This window comes from Dermacentor variabilis, chromosome 7 (genome assembly GCF_050947875.1).
Source record: "Dermacentor variabilis isolate Ectoservices chromosome 7, ASM5094787v1, whole genome shotgun sequence".
In the NCBI taxonomy this organism is placed as follows: Eukaryota; Metazoa; Arthropoda; class Arachnida; order Ixodida; family Ixodidae; genus Dermacentor; species Dermacentor variabilis.
The window spans coordinates 22,921,669-22,939,890 of record NC_134574.1 but is presented as its reverse complement, the minus strand read 5'-3'; the positions used below and the strand labels follow the sequence as shown (position 1 = coordinate 22,939,890).

General features: G+C 53.6%; 2 protein-coding genes across 2 annotated transcripts; both read left to right on the top strand.

Moving 5' to 3' along the window:
- Positions 1–3,383: 3,383 nt before the first annotated feature.
- On the top strand, positions 3,384–3,794 carry LOC142588971 (histone H3-like). The gene has a single exon (XM_075700767.1). The coding sequence runs from the start codon at positions 3,384–3,386 to the stop codon at positions 3,792–3,794; it is 411 nt and encodes a 136-aa protein (XP_075556882.1).
- Positions 3,795–17,428: 13,634 nt separating this feature from the next.
- Positions 17,429–17,839, top strand: LOC142588970 (histone H3-like). Its single transcript, XM_075700766.1, has one exon. It carries the CDS (start codon positions 17,429–17,431, stop codon positions 17,837–17,839), a length of 411 nt encoding a protein of 136 aa, XP_075556881.1.
- The last annotated feature ends 383 nt before the right edge of the window (positions 17,840–18,222 follow it).

Below are 18,222 nucleotides of genomic sequence, written 5' to 3'. Positions count from 1 at the left end.
AGAGAAGAGTATGAGCCGGGCAGTAGCACTCGGTTACATACATACGCCGAGCGTGACGGTCAGCGGGCGCATTTAAGTTAAGTAAGTTTTATATGTTAAGCCCCATATTTCACAACAATAGCTCCTGTGGGTACGCAGCGAAGCAAAGCGCGAGGAAAATATTGCCGGGCACGGGCCAGTGTGTAACAGCTGAAAGTGAGTTTTTTACAGACGGCGGTTATTTGTTCTTTCCAGTGCAAGCGTTAAATGATTGAGCCTACGCGCGACGCTGTGCCTGAGCGGCATTCGCATGGCTTCGTTGTTTTGCGTGCGTCGGAGAAACAATAACGAGCCAGCCCTCTTGCCCTACGAGCTGGGCGGCCGTAAACTACCACCGTGCGATTCACAATTGTGTAACTCTTTTGAGCGACGCAAATGAATGCAAAGGTGAGATTAGCTAGGTAGCTGTCGCTAGAACCGGGCTCACTGCGTTGTATTCAAATGGACGAGGGTGCGCGCGGTAGACACCGAGGCGCGTGCTGTTTTCATACTTGTGTACAGGGTTACAGTGGCATTTCTTGTCAGCGCGCTATAGGTGATAAGCAGTTGGTTCGAGGCCAACGTGGCTCTTCTTGCAAGACAATGCACCGCTGAGTTGCCCAAAACAAGAGGAAAATAAAATAAAGGAGCAGAACGGTGAAGTGTGCTTACTGAGACAGAAATATGCTTGCACAGTGCAGACTCACTTTCTCTCGTTATTTCTGTACGACTGGCCCTTTCGTCATGCGTGCGTGTAGGCGATGCTGGGCGGCCCTTGTTCGCGCCATATACTTAGATCGGTAAGGAAGCGGGTGCTGGACACGCGCTGTATTTAAAGAAAACAAACTTTTTCGAGCAACGTATTTGTGTATGCCACACGCCGCGAGAACGGGGGGAAAAAGAGAGAGAGGGACGAGCGGCCGCCCGATGGGCGATTTGAGCGGTGCATCACGTATTTGTCGAACTCTTCGCCGCCAGAGGGAGCCACCTGTCCTACATGTGAACATTTCTCCTTGTGGCAGCTTATGTCCGGCGTATTACGCGCAGTGAGGCGGTTGCGTAATGCCATGGCATGGACGCGCCAAAGTGCACAAGACTACATCCTGCCGCTGCATCCCTGGAACATTGTGAATGTGCAAGCTGCTGTAGAGAAAAATTCCGAATTCGAACCGGCTCCCTCACTCATGGCACATATATTGGCACGCCAAGGTAAGGGAAGCTGACACACGCCGGCCGTCGTCATTGCACGGATTTCGCATTCGTGTTCGTTTAATGAAAGCCAAGCTCGCGCCTATTGTTTTACATTCGTCCCACGAAGCCACCGGGAACTGCGCCTAAGGCCTTGATGTATATAGCAAAGTGAGGTGATGGCTAAACAGGTAAACAAATGGGGAAGGAACAGTCAGAGAAAATGTACGGGCCTCTTGCTTTGAAGAAACGCGGAACTTTTGGTTATTTCTTTTCTCTTGTCTATGTAATGATTACTGCTACGAAGTCACTGGCATGCGCGTGCAAAGGGAATAGCCGAGGACGAAGCAAGGCGTACACAGTGCGCAATGAGGTCATACCGGTCGTGCGTGTAGCTCGGAGGTGAACTCTAAGTAAGGCATCGGAACACACCCAAGAGAAAACAACGGGTTGTCACGAGAGAACTACTGCAGCCATGTAAACAAGCTTCTTGTTCCATCTGAGAAAAATGTGTGGTGGTGCGGTGACGTCTCTCTTTCTCTCTTTTTTTCCCTTCCATAATGCACGAGTACTGGCAGGTTAAGAAGTACAAAGTTTCATATCTCAACAATACAAAGCGGTACCGCGATCGTGTGAATTGTACGCAACTACTCACGGAAGTTCTGTCTAAAAAATTTTATCCCATCGAAAACGCCTGTGATGTCTGTGAAGGTATTGTAAAAGTCATACTCACACATGACTGGTATATCTTATCGAGGCGTATAAATTGTGTTCCCTTTATACATATCGCCTTGTGCAATTAACAGAATTTCCAAATCCGGTGCCATTGCTGTGTGACGGAGCTTTAAAGCGCACAGTTGAACTGTTTGTTCTCTCTTCCATTTCACAGTTTGCCACAATCACTGAGAAAAAAAAATAGTAAAGAAAAAAGAGGCAGCGCTCGGCATCAGTTGAAAATCGCGCTGTTGCAGGCGCGGCATTTGAACATTTTCTTTTACTCGTAATTAGGCGCACCAAATTCGGTGAATTAGTTGGCGAGGAAATAGATTTCTCCCGGCGGCTGCCGAGCTGGAGCTTCGCTATAACATGACATCGATGCCGTCGATCCTGTGGCGAAGTTGCGTGCGGGAATGCAATCGAAAAACCTAGCTGACGAAATGTACGCACTGTATGGAGCAAAGTGTTGCGTTTGATGATTGTTTGTCAAAACATGGTGTCCCTTGCAAGTGCGAAAACTGCGCACCGAATACGGGGCACGGGGAAGCCGCGCTTGGGATCGCGCCTGCGAAGCATTGGTTGATGCTACCTTGACATATTGTTTAAGGACCCTTCATACATATGGAAGTACCGCTTGCCTATCCACAGTTTTGAGGCCCCAATTAGTTGTCCAGGTCTCCTAACGCGCGTTCAACACCTGTCAATATTGTATTCCAAATTCGCTCTTAGAGCGGAAGTGCATCGTTTTCTCTGTAACTCTGAAGTGGTACTGGTAGTCCATACGTGAGTTTGTCGTTAATCTTGTGAGGCGCATGCGGGCCTCGCGTTCTTCTGTGCGTGGACGGGAAAGTGCGGTACTGGCATGTGTGCACATGCGAGACGGTTTGCTGCCGAGTGCGGCCAAAACACGATGTAGTTGCCCCTCGAGAAGGCACCGTGGCGTGCACTTGTAGTTCGTGAAACGAGCATCAGCATGATCAAAGCAAGGCAGTGGACAAGCAATAATGTAGCCTTAACATGCCACCCATCTGCGTCGCGCGGAGATCGCGATAACAGCTCCGATGGCGTTGGGCGTGGAGCGCTAACCACTGTCGAGATTAGTGGTGTGGTCTCACACTCGGCACTGGCAATTGGCGACGCGCGGCGGTATACACGAGATTGTGGTGTTGGCTGAAACGAAAGAGAACAGCGCGGCATGCTGTCGTGTTTAAACTCAATTAAACCGCCTGCGAATGTGCTTTCCTTAGCCGCGAACAAGGCGCCCGCGCGAAAACGTGCCTCCACCAGCATCCTGGCGAACGGTGGCGGCGCGCGCACCGCCCGAGACGGCTGTGCCGGCGCTGGCCAATCGGCGGGTGAGTTGGAGAGGAGAAGAGTAGTGCGGCGAAGCACGACGCGCGCGGCGCAGGGGTCATTTTCACTCCGGCAGTCGACGACTTCGGACGCTCGCTCCGTTCGCTATGGCCAGGACCAAGCAAACCGCCCGTAAGAGCACCGGTGGGAAGGCTCCGCGTAAGCAGCTTGCTACCAAGGCTGCTCGCAAGAGTGCACCTGCCACAGGAGGGGTTAAGAAACCGCATCGCTACAGGCCTGGAACCGTGGCCCTTCGTGAAATTCGCCGCTACCAGAAGTCGACCGAACTTCTCATCCGCAAGCTGCCGTTCCAGCGCTTGGTGAGGGAAATCGCTCAGGATTTCAAGACCGACCTCCGATTCCAGAGTTCGGCTGTGATGGCCCTTCAGGAGGCCAGCGAGGCATACCTGGTCGGTCTCTTCGAAGACACCAACCTGTGTGCCATCCACGCCAAGCGTGTTACCATCATGCCAAAGGACATCCAGCTGGCCCGGCGCATCCGTGGCGAGAGTGCCTAAGTTCGGCCGCTGTCTGCGCCGCAGCCTCGGTCAGGCAAGCAACACAAAACGGTCCTTCTCAGGACCACCTACATGTTTGCTTCGGCCACGGGAGCACGCGAGACCACGTACTCCAACCGTACCCTCTCGGTCTGTCTGTTTTGTTGTTATTTTTTATTATTAATATTTTTTTGTGTGTGCCTGTGGTGGGCTGCCGGTGCGAGGTGGTGCCTCGTTTGGTATGCATATGGTAAGTATTGCGCGCGTTCGAGCACGAACAAGACGAGAGAGGGGAAAAATATAAACAAAATGCGTGTTCGTTACAAAACGGTGCGCGCATTCATGCGAAGAAGCCGCGCACGAAAACGAAATTAATGCGGCCAATGTTGCGTGCAAGCTTTTGTGTATTGGTATGCCATGCATGCGTTTGTTCACGTTCCTCATGCATACCTGCCTGGCTCATAAGTGCATGCTGGTTGCGGATATGGCCCATTTTTGTTTGTTTGTTTTTAAGGGCCCAATCGCCTATCACATTGCACTATGCGAATCGTACGCTAATTGCAGTGAGGCTCGTCCCTGTGCGCCCCCGGACACCCGGAAGCTCGCTTTCCATTTACATTCGTGCACTGAAATGCCAGCTAGCTAGCAGCAGCGTCAGTTCAAGAGGCACGGTTGCGCTAATTCAAACAGAGGGAAACGGGCGCAGAGAACGGGATTGCCAAGCAAAACCCTGCCGTCACGTGCATTTCGGTGGTCCTGACGAGGACCGCTGGGTTGTGCGACGAGCGCGACTGTAGTCCGGCGGCTGGGAGCTCGCTTACGCCTTCTTCTCGGTCTTCTTTGGGAGAAGCACAGCTTGGATGTTGGGCAAGACGCCGCCCTGCGCGATCGTCATGCCGGAGAGCAGCTTGTTCTGCTCCTCGTCGTTGCGGATGGCGAGCTGCAGGTGGCGGGAGATGATCCTGGTCTTCTTGTTGTCACGAGCCGCGTTGTCAGCGAGCTCGAGCACTTTGGCAGCCAGGTACTCGAGGACGGCCGCGAGGTAGACGGGAGCGCCCGCTCCGACGCGCTCGGCGTAGTTTCCCTTGCGCAGGAGACGGTGGATACGGCCCACGGGGAATTGGAGACCCGCGCGGCTGGAACGCGTCTTGCTCTTGCCCTTCGCCTTGCCGCCTTTGCCACGTCCGGACATGCTGGTGCTGTTGACGCGTAGACTGAGTACCGTTGTCAGATGGGAAGAGGACTTGGCAACCAGGGGCGCCGCGTCCCAGAGCTTTCATGTACTCATCAACCCAGCATCATTCGATACGTTCACCCCGGTACTCCCCCACAACCCGGGCTGGCTGGGTGGGGGGACTTGGTTCAGGCCAACGGTCCTTCCCAGACAAGGGGGCTGTTGTGGTGCAGCCGAACTGAGGGACTGCAGTCAACACACAAACAGCCATGTCGGTTTTGCAGGGCACAAGCCTGACTGACCCTCGGACTGCCCTGATGCAAAAGAGGTCAAGGCATACAACCATGGAGACCACCAAAGCCGTCCGCGGAGCAGCGCGACCACTTGAGGGTGCACCACCACCGGTTCCAGCTCTGGGTTCCACTGAGCCAAACAAAACCCCGTAGATCGACTGGCGCACACGGCCGAGTCGTGCGACCTTTGGAGCATGCATCATAACTTAATGGATAGCTTTCCACCTGACTCGTCAAAAATCACGGCAGGACGAGCCCACACTTCGAGAAACTTCTCGCCCAAGCGGTGCCGCTCCCGGGCGAGGTGGAACCAGACCTCCTTCCGTGCTTTCGCAAGCACTTCCTGAAGGGCCGGTGCCCGACCCCCTGAAAATTGCATCGCAGCGTGCCTGCCAAACTTGGTATGAGCACTCGGCGAGGAGAAGCACGAACTGGTTGATCGTCTGATTGGGCAAAGGGTGCAAAAATCGGACTGTCTCATAAGGAACGCCTGGGAGCCTAAATGGACTAGCAACTCTTTGGAGAAGAGCTGCTGGAAGCAAACACTGCGTAAAGATATGAACTGAGTCCTCACGAGCGCCACAGAAAGGACACACTCCACGAGCCGGGATGGCTGTGAAGGGCCTGTAGCTCAACGGCAGGCACCCTCGCGCCAGGCGGTACACAAAGGTGGCTCGCCTGGCGTCGAGGAAACCGGCTGTAATGAGCTTCCAGTTTGGCCTGTGAATCGACAGGTCGTACCTTTGGTAATGTGGGGGGAGTCCTGGGGTGAGGATATCCACTAACTCTTGGAGTGGAGCTGAAACTACGTCGATGCCTAGGTGAACCTTGCAGAGGCTTACCAAAGAGTTGGCAGCCGCCGCATAAATGGTGGACGGGGTACCTGAACGAGGAACACAGTGGGAAAATGTGCTCTGCGAGAACAAGCAGAGTCGGGTGCTAAGAAAGAAGGAAGTTAAGCTTCGAGTTAGGAGCATATCCGAGTTAAGAGCGACCTGGGTCCAACTGACGTGTAGTGCAGTAGCCACGATGCCCAGGTCGGGAATTCCGAGTCCTCCCTTGTCCCTGGGCAACTTGAGCACCCACCTAGCTACACAACCAGTTGTACCCTTCCAGAGGAAGCGAAACAAGACCCTCTCCAAGATAAGCTTGGTTCGGGTTGGAATAGGAGACACACACGCCACATACGTCAGAAAGGAAAACAGAAGTGAGCGAAGGATTGTCGCTCGAGCAGTCAAAGGGCATGACAACGCGCTGTATTCCTGAACCCTGGCTTCAAGCTTCTCCTTAGCCTGTTGCCAGTTTTCGGGAGAGAGACCATGTGGTTCGAACTGGAAGCCTAGAATCCGCAGCCGCGTTTTCACGGGGAGACCATGAACGGGCTGCGGACTGGAAGGAGTGGAGTTCAAGTACATTGCTGCACTTTTCGACCTATTCAACCTTGTACCGCTCGCCCCGCAGTAACTGTCCATGACCTCCAGGACGTCGCAAGCTGATGCTTCGTCCGGGACGATAATGGACAAGTCGTCTGCATAGGCAAAGAGTGCAACTGGGGGGGAACCTGGTGGAAGTAGGAACCTGCCAATTCTGCTGTCACAAGACAACCTCTGCAGAAGCGGTTCAAAAGCGAGTATGTAGAGGGCAGGTGAGAGCGGGTCCCCCTGTCGCACACCACGTCCCACAATGAATGCCTCCGAGAGGCGGTCTCGTATGAGAACAGCAGAAGTCGGTCGAGAATACAAAGCTTGGATCATCTGTCTAAAACCCACACTAAAACCAGCCTCTTCCAAAACACGGAAAAGGTACCTATGGCTAATGATATCGAAAGCCTTCTCCTGATCGAAGGAGAACTTACCTGGAAGTTTCCTAATATTTGCCCTCAGGAGAAGGTCCCTTAGTGCTATACCGTGAAGCTGAGTAGAGCGCCTCTGGACACAACATGCCTGGTATGGACCCAAAACAGTGCTGAGCACTGGCGTGAGTCGCATACACAGGCACTTTGCTATGAGCTTATAATCGCAGTTCAGAAGTGTGATTGCACGCCATGCGCTCAGATCGGAGCTCCTCGACTCGTCCTTACAAAGGAGAGGGATTAACCCCTCTCGTTGAGACGCTGACAAAGTCCCTTCACTGAGTAGCCGGTTCACCAGTGATGTGAATGGCTTCCCTAACAGTGTCCAAAATTTAACATAAAATTCGACTGTCAGACCATCGGATCCCGGACTGCGATTACGCTTCATAGACTTCAATGCCGAAAAAAGCTCGTCCTCATCTATGGCTGAGTCGCACACTTGCGGCGGCTCAGCTGGCGAAGCAAAAGGAAACGCAGTTGGAGTGGCAGCTGGTTCGGCATACAAGATCATGTAAAACTGCCTCGCCATTGCAAGAACTCCATCTGGTGAATCGACTATGCTACCATCGCTTGGATCTATTAGGGAGGAGAGAGTTGTGCTCTTCCTTGAGAGATGTTTACGTAGGACGTTTCTGCTGCACCACGCTTCCATTTCCCACAGCTCTGCTCGGGTTGTGGCCCTCAAGCCATCCCAGCGTCGCTGCAGGAGAATCCGAAGTTCCTTTCGGAGTGAGGCCAGCGCCAAAGCAACTCCAGGACCGCCGGACAGTGGCCTCGAGAGCAGGAGGATCGCGTTGGACACGATTTTAATCTCCTCACGCTCCTCGCGCGCTCGACGCTTGCCCCAAGACCTGAAGCACTCACGCACTCTGACCTTCACATCATCCCATTCTGCACCACTTAGATTCGCTCTATTGTGCAGCGATCGAAAAAGAATGGATGATACCTCTGCGGTTGCCTGCCTGTCTTTTAGAAGACGTGGATTCAGACGCCACGGTCTCTTCCCTTGCGGGACTATGCTAGAATCGGCGAACCGCAGAATATGGAAGCTGTGGTCGCTAAGAGCAGAAGGAGTTAACCAAGAAGAATGCATACTAGGAGCCAGTGACGACGGGATGTAAAAACGATCGATGCGGCTCTGCATGTCTCTTCCTGTCCAAGTCATTCCTGACTGACTAGGGTGAAGCACACGCCAAGCATCGACAAGTCCCAGCCCGTCGACGAGCTCTCGTAGTACAACATTTGCACGCCTATCTTTCTGGTTTGAAGTCCCTCTATGCGGGATGCGATCAACCTGTTCTAACACACAGTTGAAGTCGCCTACAAGGATTAGCCGAGAAGGACCTACCAAGTAGGGTTCTAATGTAGCGAAAAACTCTCTCTGATCTTGAGACTGGGTTGGAGCATAAACATTAACAATTCGAATGCCACAATCAAGGTCCACCGACAAGACGCGGCCCTCGGAATCCCTGGCATGGCGAATAACAAGGCAGTCGAAATTCGGCATCAAAACGATCGCCGTACCTCGACTGCCCGTCGCGCCATAACTCCAGAAAGACCGAGTGCGAAAAATCCGGTCGAAGTGGCTGATCTGGCCTAGCCTATGAATATAAGTTTCCTGAAGCACAAGAATATCTACCTTTTTGGATTTAGCCAAATTAATAACCTCTAACTGCTTAGAAGCACGCGACAAACCACGACAGTTAAAGGTAGCTATGGTGAGAGAAGAAGCCATTTTAAGGGAGAAAGAGATTAGCTAAGAGCTAGTAGAAACAAAGGAAGACAAAAAGAGCTAGGAAAATAAATAAAGAGCAGGCTAGTATTAGGTAATACTAGCCGCTAGTGACAAATAAGCAAAGACTACTTATGAGAGGGTCTCCAAAGTTGGGGACCCCTCATCAGTAGACTCATAGGTTCTGTCTGAGAGCAACGAGCATTCGCAACGTTCCCATCCGCAATTGGGACAAGGAGGAGAACCCTCCGCGTCCGATGGGACCTCAGTATCAGAATCGGACGTTTCAACAGCACTGCGCTTAAATTCTGGAGGGCCAGTCTCCGAGCCCTGGGAGTCACCTTCGTCCGAGCTCGACTCACACCCCGCGGCCGCCGCCCTGGCAGCGGAGCCAGCGCGGTGTGCGCGCCGGCTCTTACGCTTATGGTTCGACCGACGAGCAGTGTCAGTCGCGCCAGTCAGCGGTTCGGACGCGCCAGAGATAGCGACCAGCGTAGCGAGAGGCGTACCCGCCACGGAGGCGACAGCGACCGCCGCTTCAGCCTCCTCGCTCGCTGCCCCCTCGCACGTTGCCGTGACGGTAGGGGGAACGACCTCGGTAGCGTCCACGGAATCGCCGCCGCGCTCGGCGGCATCGACCACGCTCAAGGAGCCCTGGCTCTCTCCTTCCTCTAAGGCAGCAACCGTATCAGCTACCGGCGAAGTAACCGCTTCCACGACGGCAGGTTTCTGCTGTTCTGGCCTCGCGGTCACTGACGAGTAGGTGCGGACACTACACGCCGAAACCGCATGGTCGCCGCCGCAACGTACGCACGCCGCGTCGCAGGACGCGTGGCCAAACTGCCCGCAGTGCGCGCACTGAGGCGTGTCGCACGCGGCGGCGTGGTGTCCTGCCATGTTACACCTACGGCACAATCTAACTACACCCTCGTACTCACACTGAACGACACGCTCACCTACACGAAGAAGGTTAGGAACGGGCCGCGCCATCTCTATCCGAATGCCCCGGTTTCCGGTGCCAACGGCAGGGAAACCGGGCACGCATTCTTCGGAGATCCCGTGAACCTTTCCGAAGACCTCTAGCTCGGAGACGAGAGCCTGGTCCGGAAGATCCGCGGGGTAGCCAAACACCCTAACCAACTTCACACGCACACCTCTATACTCAAAACGAACTTCCACATCCCGAACCTTCAAAGCGGGATCAGCTGAGAAGCGATCAACCGCGGCCTTATTCTTAAACGTTATCTCAAACCGTCCTACACCAAAGTCCTGCACTGCCTTAAGGTCGTTCAAGGAAAAGCGCTTTACGAGCGCCTTGCAAACATCTACATTGGACGCGCCTTTCGGAACTCGCCCGAAAAACGTAAGCGGCCGATGCCGCGAAGGGGCCACCATCGCGGTAAAAACCACGTGGCGCCCGCGCCTAGCCGAAGTTTAAGCTAACACTACACAAGGTAGGAAGCTAGAAACCCTCAGCTAAACACTGGAAAAAACCAAGGACAAAAAAGAGCCACCGGAACACCTCACCGAATCGAAGACAGCGGGTTGGAGTCTAGAAGAATCCGCACCGTAATCCTATCCAACCATCCGAGAGGGGCCCACGTGGAGGGTAACAATAGCACCGAAGTTCGAACGCACAAATCACGCCACCACAGCACCTATCCACAGCACCTGGGGAGGCATCGCAGTGTTGCTGTCAGACTGAGTAACAACGACTTGCACAGTGGCGATCTGTGAGCGATTTGAGCCGTGCTCGTAGCGCCGTCGCCGCTCTCGCCGCCGCCGGTCCCAAAGGAAAGCGCGAGGAAAAGGGAGAGAAGCCGCACGGACCAATGGCGAGCGCGGCTTTGCGAGGTCGCGTGAACACCACCCTCCCGCGATAAAAACGCGGCGCGCGCGACCGGTCGCGCGTATTCCGATCTCGTTTGCTCGGCTACTGACATGCCTCCCCAGCCCAGCGGTAAGGCCGTGAAGAAGGCCGGCAAGGCGCAGAAGAACGTGCGCGCCACCGACAAGAAGAAGAAGCGCCGCAGGAAGGAGAGCTTCTCCATGTATATCTACAAGGTGCTGAAGCAGGTGCACCCGGACACTGGAGTCTCCAGCAAGTCCATGTCTATCATAAACAGCTTCGTGAACGACATCTTCGAGCGTATCGCCGCGCAGTCGTCCCGTCTGGCTCACTACAACAAGCGCTCGACCATCGCGAGCCGGGAGATCCAGACTGCCGTGCATCTGCTGTTGCCCGGAGAGCTGGCCAAACACGCCGTGTCCGAGGGGACCAAAGCCGTCACCAAGTACACCAGCTCCAAGTAGGCGACCGAGCGCTCGTCCGCACAGCCAACACCCAACGGCTCTTCTCAGAGCCACCCAAAGTGTCTGCATTGGCATTGGGATGTAGTGAGAATCTCGACAATTCCATCCGTTCCCTCTGTTCGACGCTTCCTCGTTTACACGCACCCGGCGCGCGCTGTCGTATTCTCATTGCGACAGCGCGTGTGCTGAAAGTTTTGTATCAGAAACGCACACAACGGCATGCGCGCAGCAGAACAACACACACAAAAAGGGACTATCGGCCCGTGAGAGTCCCTTTTATATGATATATGCACTTTTATTATAGATATATGCACTGCATATATCTCTCAGCTCGTGAAATCCTAATCGACGCCTTGGACTCCCCATAGCCCGTCCTGAGGACTTTCTCGTTTCCTAGGGGTTTTGCGGTTTTACTCAAAGGAGCCTTCCCAGCTCATTGAGTTCTTTGAGTCGTCGAACCTTACCACGCTGCCATAGGCCCCGTTTCACGCTTCTCTCTCTCTCTTTTTTTTTCTTCACGGCCTTCCGCTCGTCCTCTTTAATCTTTGTTTCTCTTGGCTCCTTTATTCTCCTTACCCTCCCCCGTGTAGTACTGTTGAGGTGACCTCCTAAGCGAGAGACAGCTACGGTACTGCACTCTTCTCTTCTTTTACCATCTCAACGGCACTTACTACTACTTCTTGTTTTCAAACAAGCGGCGTGCGCGGTCGGACAGCGCGTGTGCTATAACTTTTGTAGCAGAACCGCACGGAACGCCACGGGGCTCAGCACAACAACACACACTAAGCAAGTATGGGGCGCGTGAGGCGACTCTGCGCGAGCGGCCACGTTCGCCTGCATGCACTAATTACCACGGCGCGTGTTTCACACACCGAGGATGATGAGGCGGTCGTTGCTGCACATTTACTTAATTCTGATGTAGCGCAACTTTTAAAAGCAGGCAGCACTCATCCCTCCTTTTTTTCTTTTTACCGTTTTGTTTCTTCTTGTCGTTCGACGCACTTTTGCGGGCCCTGAGGTGTGCCTCTATGGCTGCTAGAACTAATGCCATCGGTCGCTGCGTCTGCTAGAATGCCCTCTCGGCGGCCGCCCGCACGTATGCAGCAGTGCTCCGGACTGAAATTCAGAGCCGCATTGCTGTAGCGGTGGCTGGCGAGCGGAAATGGGTACGCACGTTCACAAAGCAGCACTGCCTAAGGGGAAATTTTACACTGTTATTACAAATGTAGCAGTAGTAAGTGACTTTGAAGTGGGAAAAGAAGAGATGCGCGCGCTCTCCGCATACTGCATAGCTAGCGGTTCCGCGCGCGCGCCCTGCGTAGCTGCCTTCGTACGGGCGATGGGAGAGTGAGGAGCGGCGCAAACAGTTCCCTCGCTCTCTTCCGTCCCCTAGAATGCTGAATTGGGCTCGCGCGCGCGTCTTAGGCTGATTTCGCTGACGTTATCTACGAGGCTACGTAAGCTATCGCGACGAAATTTGACGGTCGTGTAGGCACCAGTCAGCGGTGCCGGCATGCGAAATTTGAAACGCCTGAGGCGAACAGAGCATGAACGCGCCCTGTTTCGCGACTAGTAATCAAGTGAACGATGTTGGCGTGGCGGAATTTGAAGCTGTGCGCACGGTTTGCTTTGCGGCAATGACCAGGGTGCACTTGAAAGCGTAGCCGAGCTACCGGTGAATAGAACGAGTAATCATAATTATGAGAAGACAATAAACTTGTTCCTGGGGCGCGAAACGAGCAGTGGGTGCGTGCAACATAGCACAATAACATTGTTGACACGTTTGTTTTTCTCTTGGCGAGTTGAGCAAAACAAGGAGGGAGGCGGGTTGAACATCAGCCTACGTTGCAGTCAGAAATGCCAAAAAGAAACAACATAAGAAAAAAAAGTAAACTCCGCGATTGTGTTGCGAAGCCACACGTCGTGAACTCAGTGCGTGGCCTAAGCAGGGCTCAGTGCTGCCACCCGCGACTCACTCGCGAAGAGAGGCCGCGCTGCCCGTGAGCCAATCGGCGCGCGTTTCACCTCCTCGCCCTTCGGCGCGGCTTCCTCGCTCAGTCGCGGCGCAAGGACGCGGCATTCGCTTTCCTGACTCGCTTCGAAGCAGCAGCAACAGCCGAGATGTCTGGACGTGGCAAGAGTGGCGCGAAGCGTCATCGTAAGGTGTTGCGTGACAACATCCAAGGCATCACCAAGCCAGCCATCCGTCGCCTCGCTCGCCGTGGTGGTGTCAAGCGTATCTCTGGCCTGATCTATGAGGAGACACGCGGTGTGCTCAAGGTGTTCCTCGAGAACGTGATCCGGGACGCCGTCACCTACACTGAGCACGCCAAGCGCAAGACCGTGACAGCCATGGACGTGGTGTATGCCCTCAAGCGTCAGGGCCGCACCCTCGACGGTTTCGGAGGCTAAGCAGCACGCGTGCGCGGCGTCGTCTGCAAGCAGCGCATCAGCTCCTCTGAAGAACCCAACAGCCCTCTTCAGGGCTACCCACTTGGTGCTTCGGCAGTGATGCGCAGGATTTGCGATCTCCTGCTCCGTTGACCCTCTTTTGCATGCCATTATCTCGCGTTCGGCCGTACGAGACACGCGCGGTAAACTTTGTTCAGGTGAGCGAGCGCAACCGCATGTATTCATAAGGTGTGGTAGCATTGTTTTTCGCCCTCGCAAGGCGAGCTTTGCTCGATTGCATTTGCGCTCGCCACGGTGTGTTGTGTTGCTCCCATTTCACCCGCCCTCAGTCTGTCCGAGTTGCGACGTGGCGGTCGTTCGTGCAGCTCAGTTGTCGCCTTTGGTTGGACCCTGATTGAGGCAACCAGAGTGGACTGATGATTAAAAGACAGAGGTAATCGTAAGCTCGTCGATGCGCATTTTTGTCGCTTTGAAATGGCTCGCTTCTTCTACTCCCTTAGAGAAGAGTATGAGCCGGGCAGTAGCACTCGGTTACATACATACGCCGAGCGTGACGGTCAGCGGGCGCATTTAAGTTAAGTAAGTTTTATATGTTAAGCCCCATATTTCACAACAATAGCTCCTGTGGGTACGCAGCGAAGCAAAGCGCGAGGAAAATATTGCCGGGCACGGGCCAGTGTGTAACAGCTGAAAGTGAGTTTTTTACAGACGGCGGTTATTTGTTCTTTCCAGTGCAAGCGTTAAATGATTGAGCCTACGCGCGACGCTGTGTCTGAGCGGCATACGCATGGCTTCGTTGTTTTGCGTGCGTCGGAGAAACAATAACGAGCCAGCCCTCTTGCCCTACGAGCTGGGCGGCCGTAAACTACCACCGTGCGATTCACAATTGTGTAACTCTTTTGAGCGACGCAAATGAATGCAAAGGTGAGATTAGCTAGGTAGCTGTCGCTAGAACCGGGCTCACTGCGTTGTATTCAAATGGACGAGGGTGCGCGCGATAGACACCGAGGCGCGTGCTGTTTTCATACTTGTGTACAGGGTTACAGTGGCATTTCTTGTCAGCGCGCTGTAGGTGATAAGCAGTTGGTTCGAGGCCAACGTGGCTCTTCTTGCAAGACAATGCACCGCTGAGTTGCCCAAAACAAGAGGAAAATAAAATAAAGGAGCAGAACGGTGAAGTGTGCTTACTGAGACAGAAATATGCTTGCACAGTACAGACTAACTTTCTCTCGTTATTTCTGTACGACTGGCCCTTTCGTCATGCGTGCGTGTAGGCGATGCTGGGCGGCCCTTGTTCGCGCCATATACTTAGATCGGTAAGGAAGCGGGCGCTGGACACGCGCTGTATTTAAAGAAAACAAACTTTTTCGAGCAACGTATTTGTGTATGCCACACGCCGCGAGAACGGGGGAAAAAGAGAGAGAGGGACGAGCGGCCGCCCGATGGGCGATTTGAGCGGTGCATCACGTATTTGTCGAACTCTTCGCCGCGAGAGGGAGCCACCTGTCCTACATGTGAACATTTCTCCTTGTGGCAGCTTATGTCCGGCGTATTACGCGCTGTGAGGCGGTTGCGTAATGCCATGGCATGGACGCGCCAAAGTGCACAAGACTACATCCTGCCGCTGCATCCCTGGAACATTGTGAATGTGCAAGCTGCTGTAGAGGAAAATTCCGAATTCGAACCGGCTCCCCCACTCATGGCACATATATTGGCACGCCAAGGTAAGGGAAGCTGACACACGCCGGCCGTCGTCATTGCACGGATTTCGCATTCGTGTTGCGTTTAATGAAAGCCAAGCTCGCGCCTATTGTTTTACATTCGTCCCACGAAGCCACCGGGAACTGCGCCTAAGGCCTTGATGTATATAGCAAAGTGAGGTGATGGCTAAACAGGTAAACAAATGGGGAAGGAACAGTCAGAGAAAATGTACGGGCCTCTTGCTTTGAAGAAACGCGGAACTTTTGGTTATTTCTTTTCTCTTGTCTATGTAATGATTACTGCTACGAAGTCACTGGCATGCGCGTGCAAAGGGAATAGCCGAGGACGAAGCAAGGCGTACACAGTGCGCAATGAGGTCATACCGGTCGTGCGTGTAGCTCGGAGGTGAACTCTAAGTAAGGCATCGGAACACACCCAAGAGAAAACAACGGGTTGTCACGAGAGAACTACTGCAGCCATGTAAACAAGCTTCTTGTTCCATCTGAGAAAAATGTGTGGTGGTGCGGTGACGTCTCTCTTTCTCTCTTTTTTCCCTTCCATAATGCACGAGTACTGGCAGGTTAAGAAGTACAAAGTTTCATATCTCAACAATACAAAGCGGTACCGCGATCGTGTGAATTGCACGCAACTACTCACGGAAGTTCTGTCTAAAAAATTTTATCCCATCGAAAACGCCTGTGATGTCTGTGAAGGTATTGTAAAAGTCATACTCACACATGCCTGGCATATCTTATCGAGGCGTATAAATTGTGTTCCCTTTATACATATCGCCTTGTGCAATTAACAGAATTTCCAAATCCGTTGCCATTGCTGTGTGACAGAGCTTTAAAGCGCACAGTTGAACTGTTTGTTCTCTCTTCCATTTCACAGTTTGCCACAATCACTGAGAAAAAAAATAGTAAAGAAAAAAGAGGCAGCGCTCGGCATCAGTTGAAAATCGCGCTGTTGCAGGCGCGGCATTTGAACATTTTCTTTTACTCGTAATTAGGCGCACCAAATTCGGTGAATTAGTTGGCGAGGAAATAGATTTCTCCCGGCGGCTGCCGAGCTGGAGCTTCGCTATAACATGACATCGATGCCGTCGATCCTGTGGCGAAGTTGCGTGCGGGAATGCAATCGAAAAAGCTAGCTGACGAAATGTACGCACTGTATGGAGCAAAGTGTTGCGTTTGATGATTGTTTGTCAAAACATGGTGTCCCTTGCAAGTGCGAAAACTGCGCACCGAATACGGGGCACGGGGAAGCCGCGCTTGGGATCGCGCCTGCGAAGCATTGGTTGATGCTACCTTGACATATTGTTTAAGGACCCTTCATACATATGGAAGTACCGCTTGCCTATCCACAGTTTTGAGGCCCCAATTAGTTGTCCAGGTCTCCTAACGCGCGTTCAACACCTGTCAATATTGTATTCCAAATTCGCTCTTAGAGCGGAAGTGCATCGTTTTCTCTGTAACTCTGAAGTGGTGCTGGTAGTCCATACTTGAGTTTGTCGTTAATCTTGTGAGGCGCATGCGGGCCTCGCGTTCTTCTGTGCGTGGACGGGAAAGTGCGGTACTGGCATGTGTGCACATGCGAGACGGTTTGCTGCCGTGTGCGGCCAAAACACGATGTAGTTGCCCCTCGAGAAGGCACCGTGGCGTGCACTTGTAGTTCGTGAAACGAGCATCAGCATGATCAAAGCAAGGCAGTGGACAAGCAATAATGTAGCCTTAACATGCCACCCATCTGCGTCGCGCGGAGATCGCGATAACAGCTCCGATGGCGTTGGGCGTGGAGCGCTAACCACTGTCGAGATTAGTGGTGTGGTCTCACACTCGGCACTGGCAATTGGCGACGCGCGGCGGTATAAACGAGATTGTGGTGTTGGCTGAAACGAAAGAGAACAGCGCGGCATGCTGTCGTGTTTAAACTCAATTAAACCGCCTGCGAATGTGCTTTCCTTAGCCGCGAACAAGGCGCCCGCGCGAAAACGTGCCTCCTCCAGCATCCTGGCGAACGGTGGCGGCGCGCGCACCGCCCGAGACGGCTGTGCCGGCGCTGGCCAATCGGCGGGTGAGTTGGAGAGGAGAAGAGTAGTGCGGCGAAGCACGACGCGCGCGGCGCAGGGGTCATTTTCACTCCGGCAGTCGACGACTTCGGACGCTCGCTCCGTTCGCTATGGCCAGGACCAAGCAAACCTCCCGTAAGAGCACCGGTGGGAAGGCTCCGCGTAAGCAGCTTGCTACCAAGGCTGCTCGCAAGAGTGCACCTGCCACAGGAGGGGTTAAGAAACCGCATCGCTACAGGCCTGGAACCGTGGCCCTTCGTGAAATTCGCCGCTACCAGAAGTCGACCGAACTTCTCATTTGCAAGCTGCCGTTCCAGCGCTTGGTGAGGGAAATCGCTCAGGATTTCAAGACCGACCTCCGATTCCAGAGTTCGGCTGTGATGGCCCTTCAGGAGGCCAGCGAGGCATACCTGGTCGGTCTCTTCGAAGACACCAACCTGTGCGCCATCCACGCCAAGCGTGTTACCATCATGCCAAAGGACATCCAGCTGGCCAAGCGCATCCGTGGCGAGAGTGCCTAAGTTCGGCCGCTGTCTGCGCCGCAGCCTCGGTCAGGCAAGCAACACAAAACGGTCCTTCTCAGGACCACCTACATGTTTGCTTCGGCCACGGGAGCACGCGACACCACGTACTCCAACCGTACCCTCTCGGTCTGTCTGTTTTGTTGTTATTTTTTATTATTAATATTTTTTTGTGTGTGCCTGTGGTGGGCTGCCGGTGCGAGGTGGTGCCTCGTTTGGTATGCATATGGTAAGTATTGCGCGCGTTCGAGCACGAACAAGACGAAAGATTTGAAAAAAAATAAACAAAATGCGCGTTCGTTGCAAAACGGTGCGCGCATTCATGCGAAGAAGCCGCGCCCGAAAACGAAATTAATGCGGCCAATGTTGCGTGCAAGCTTTTG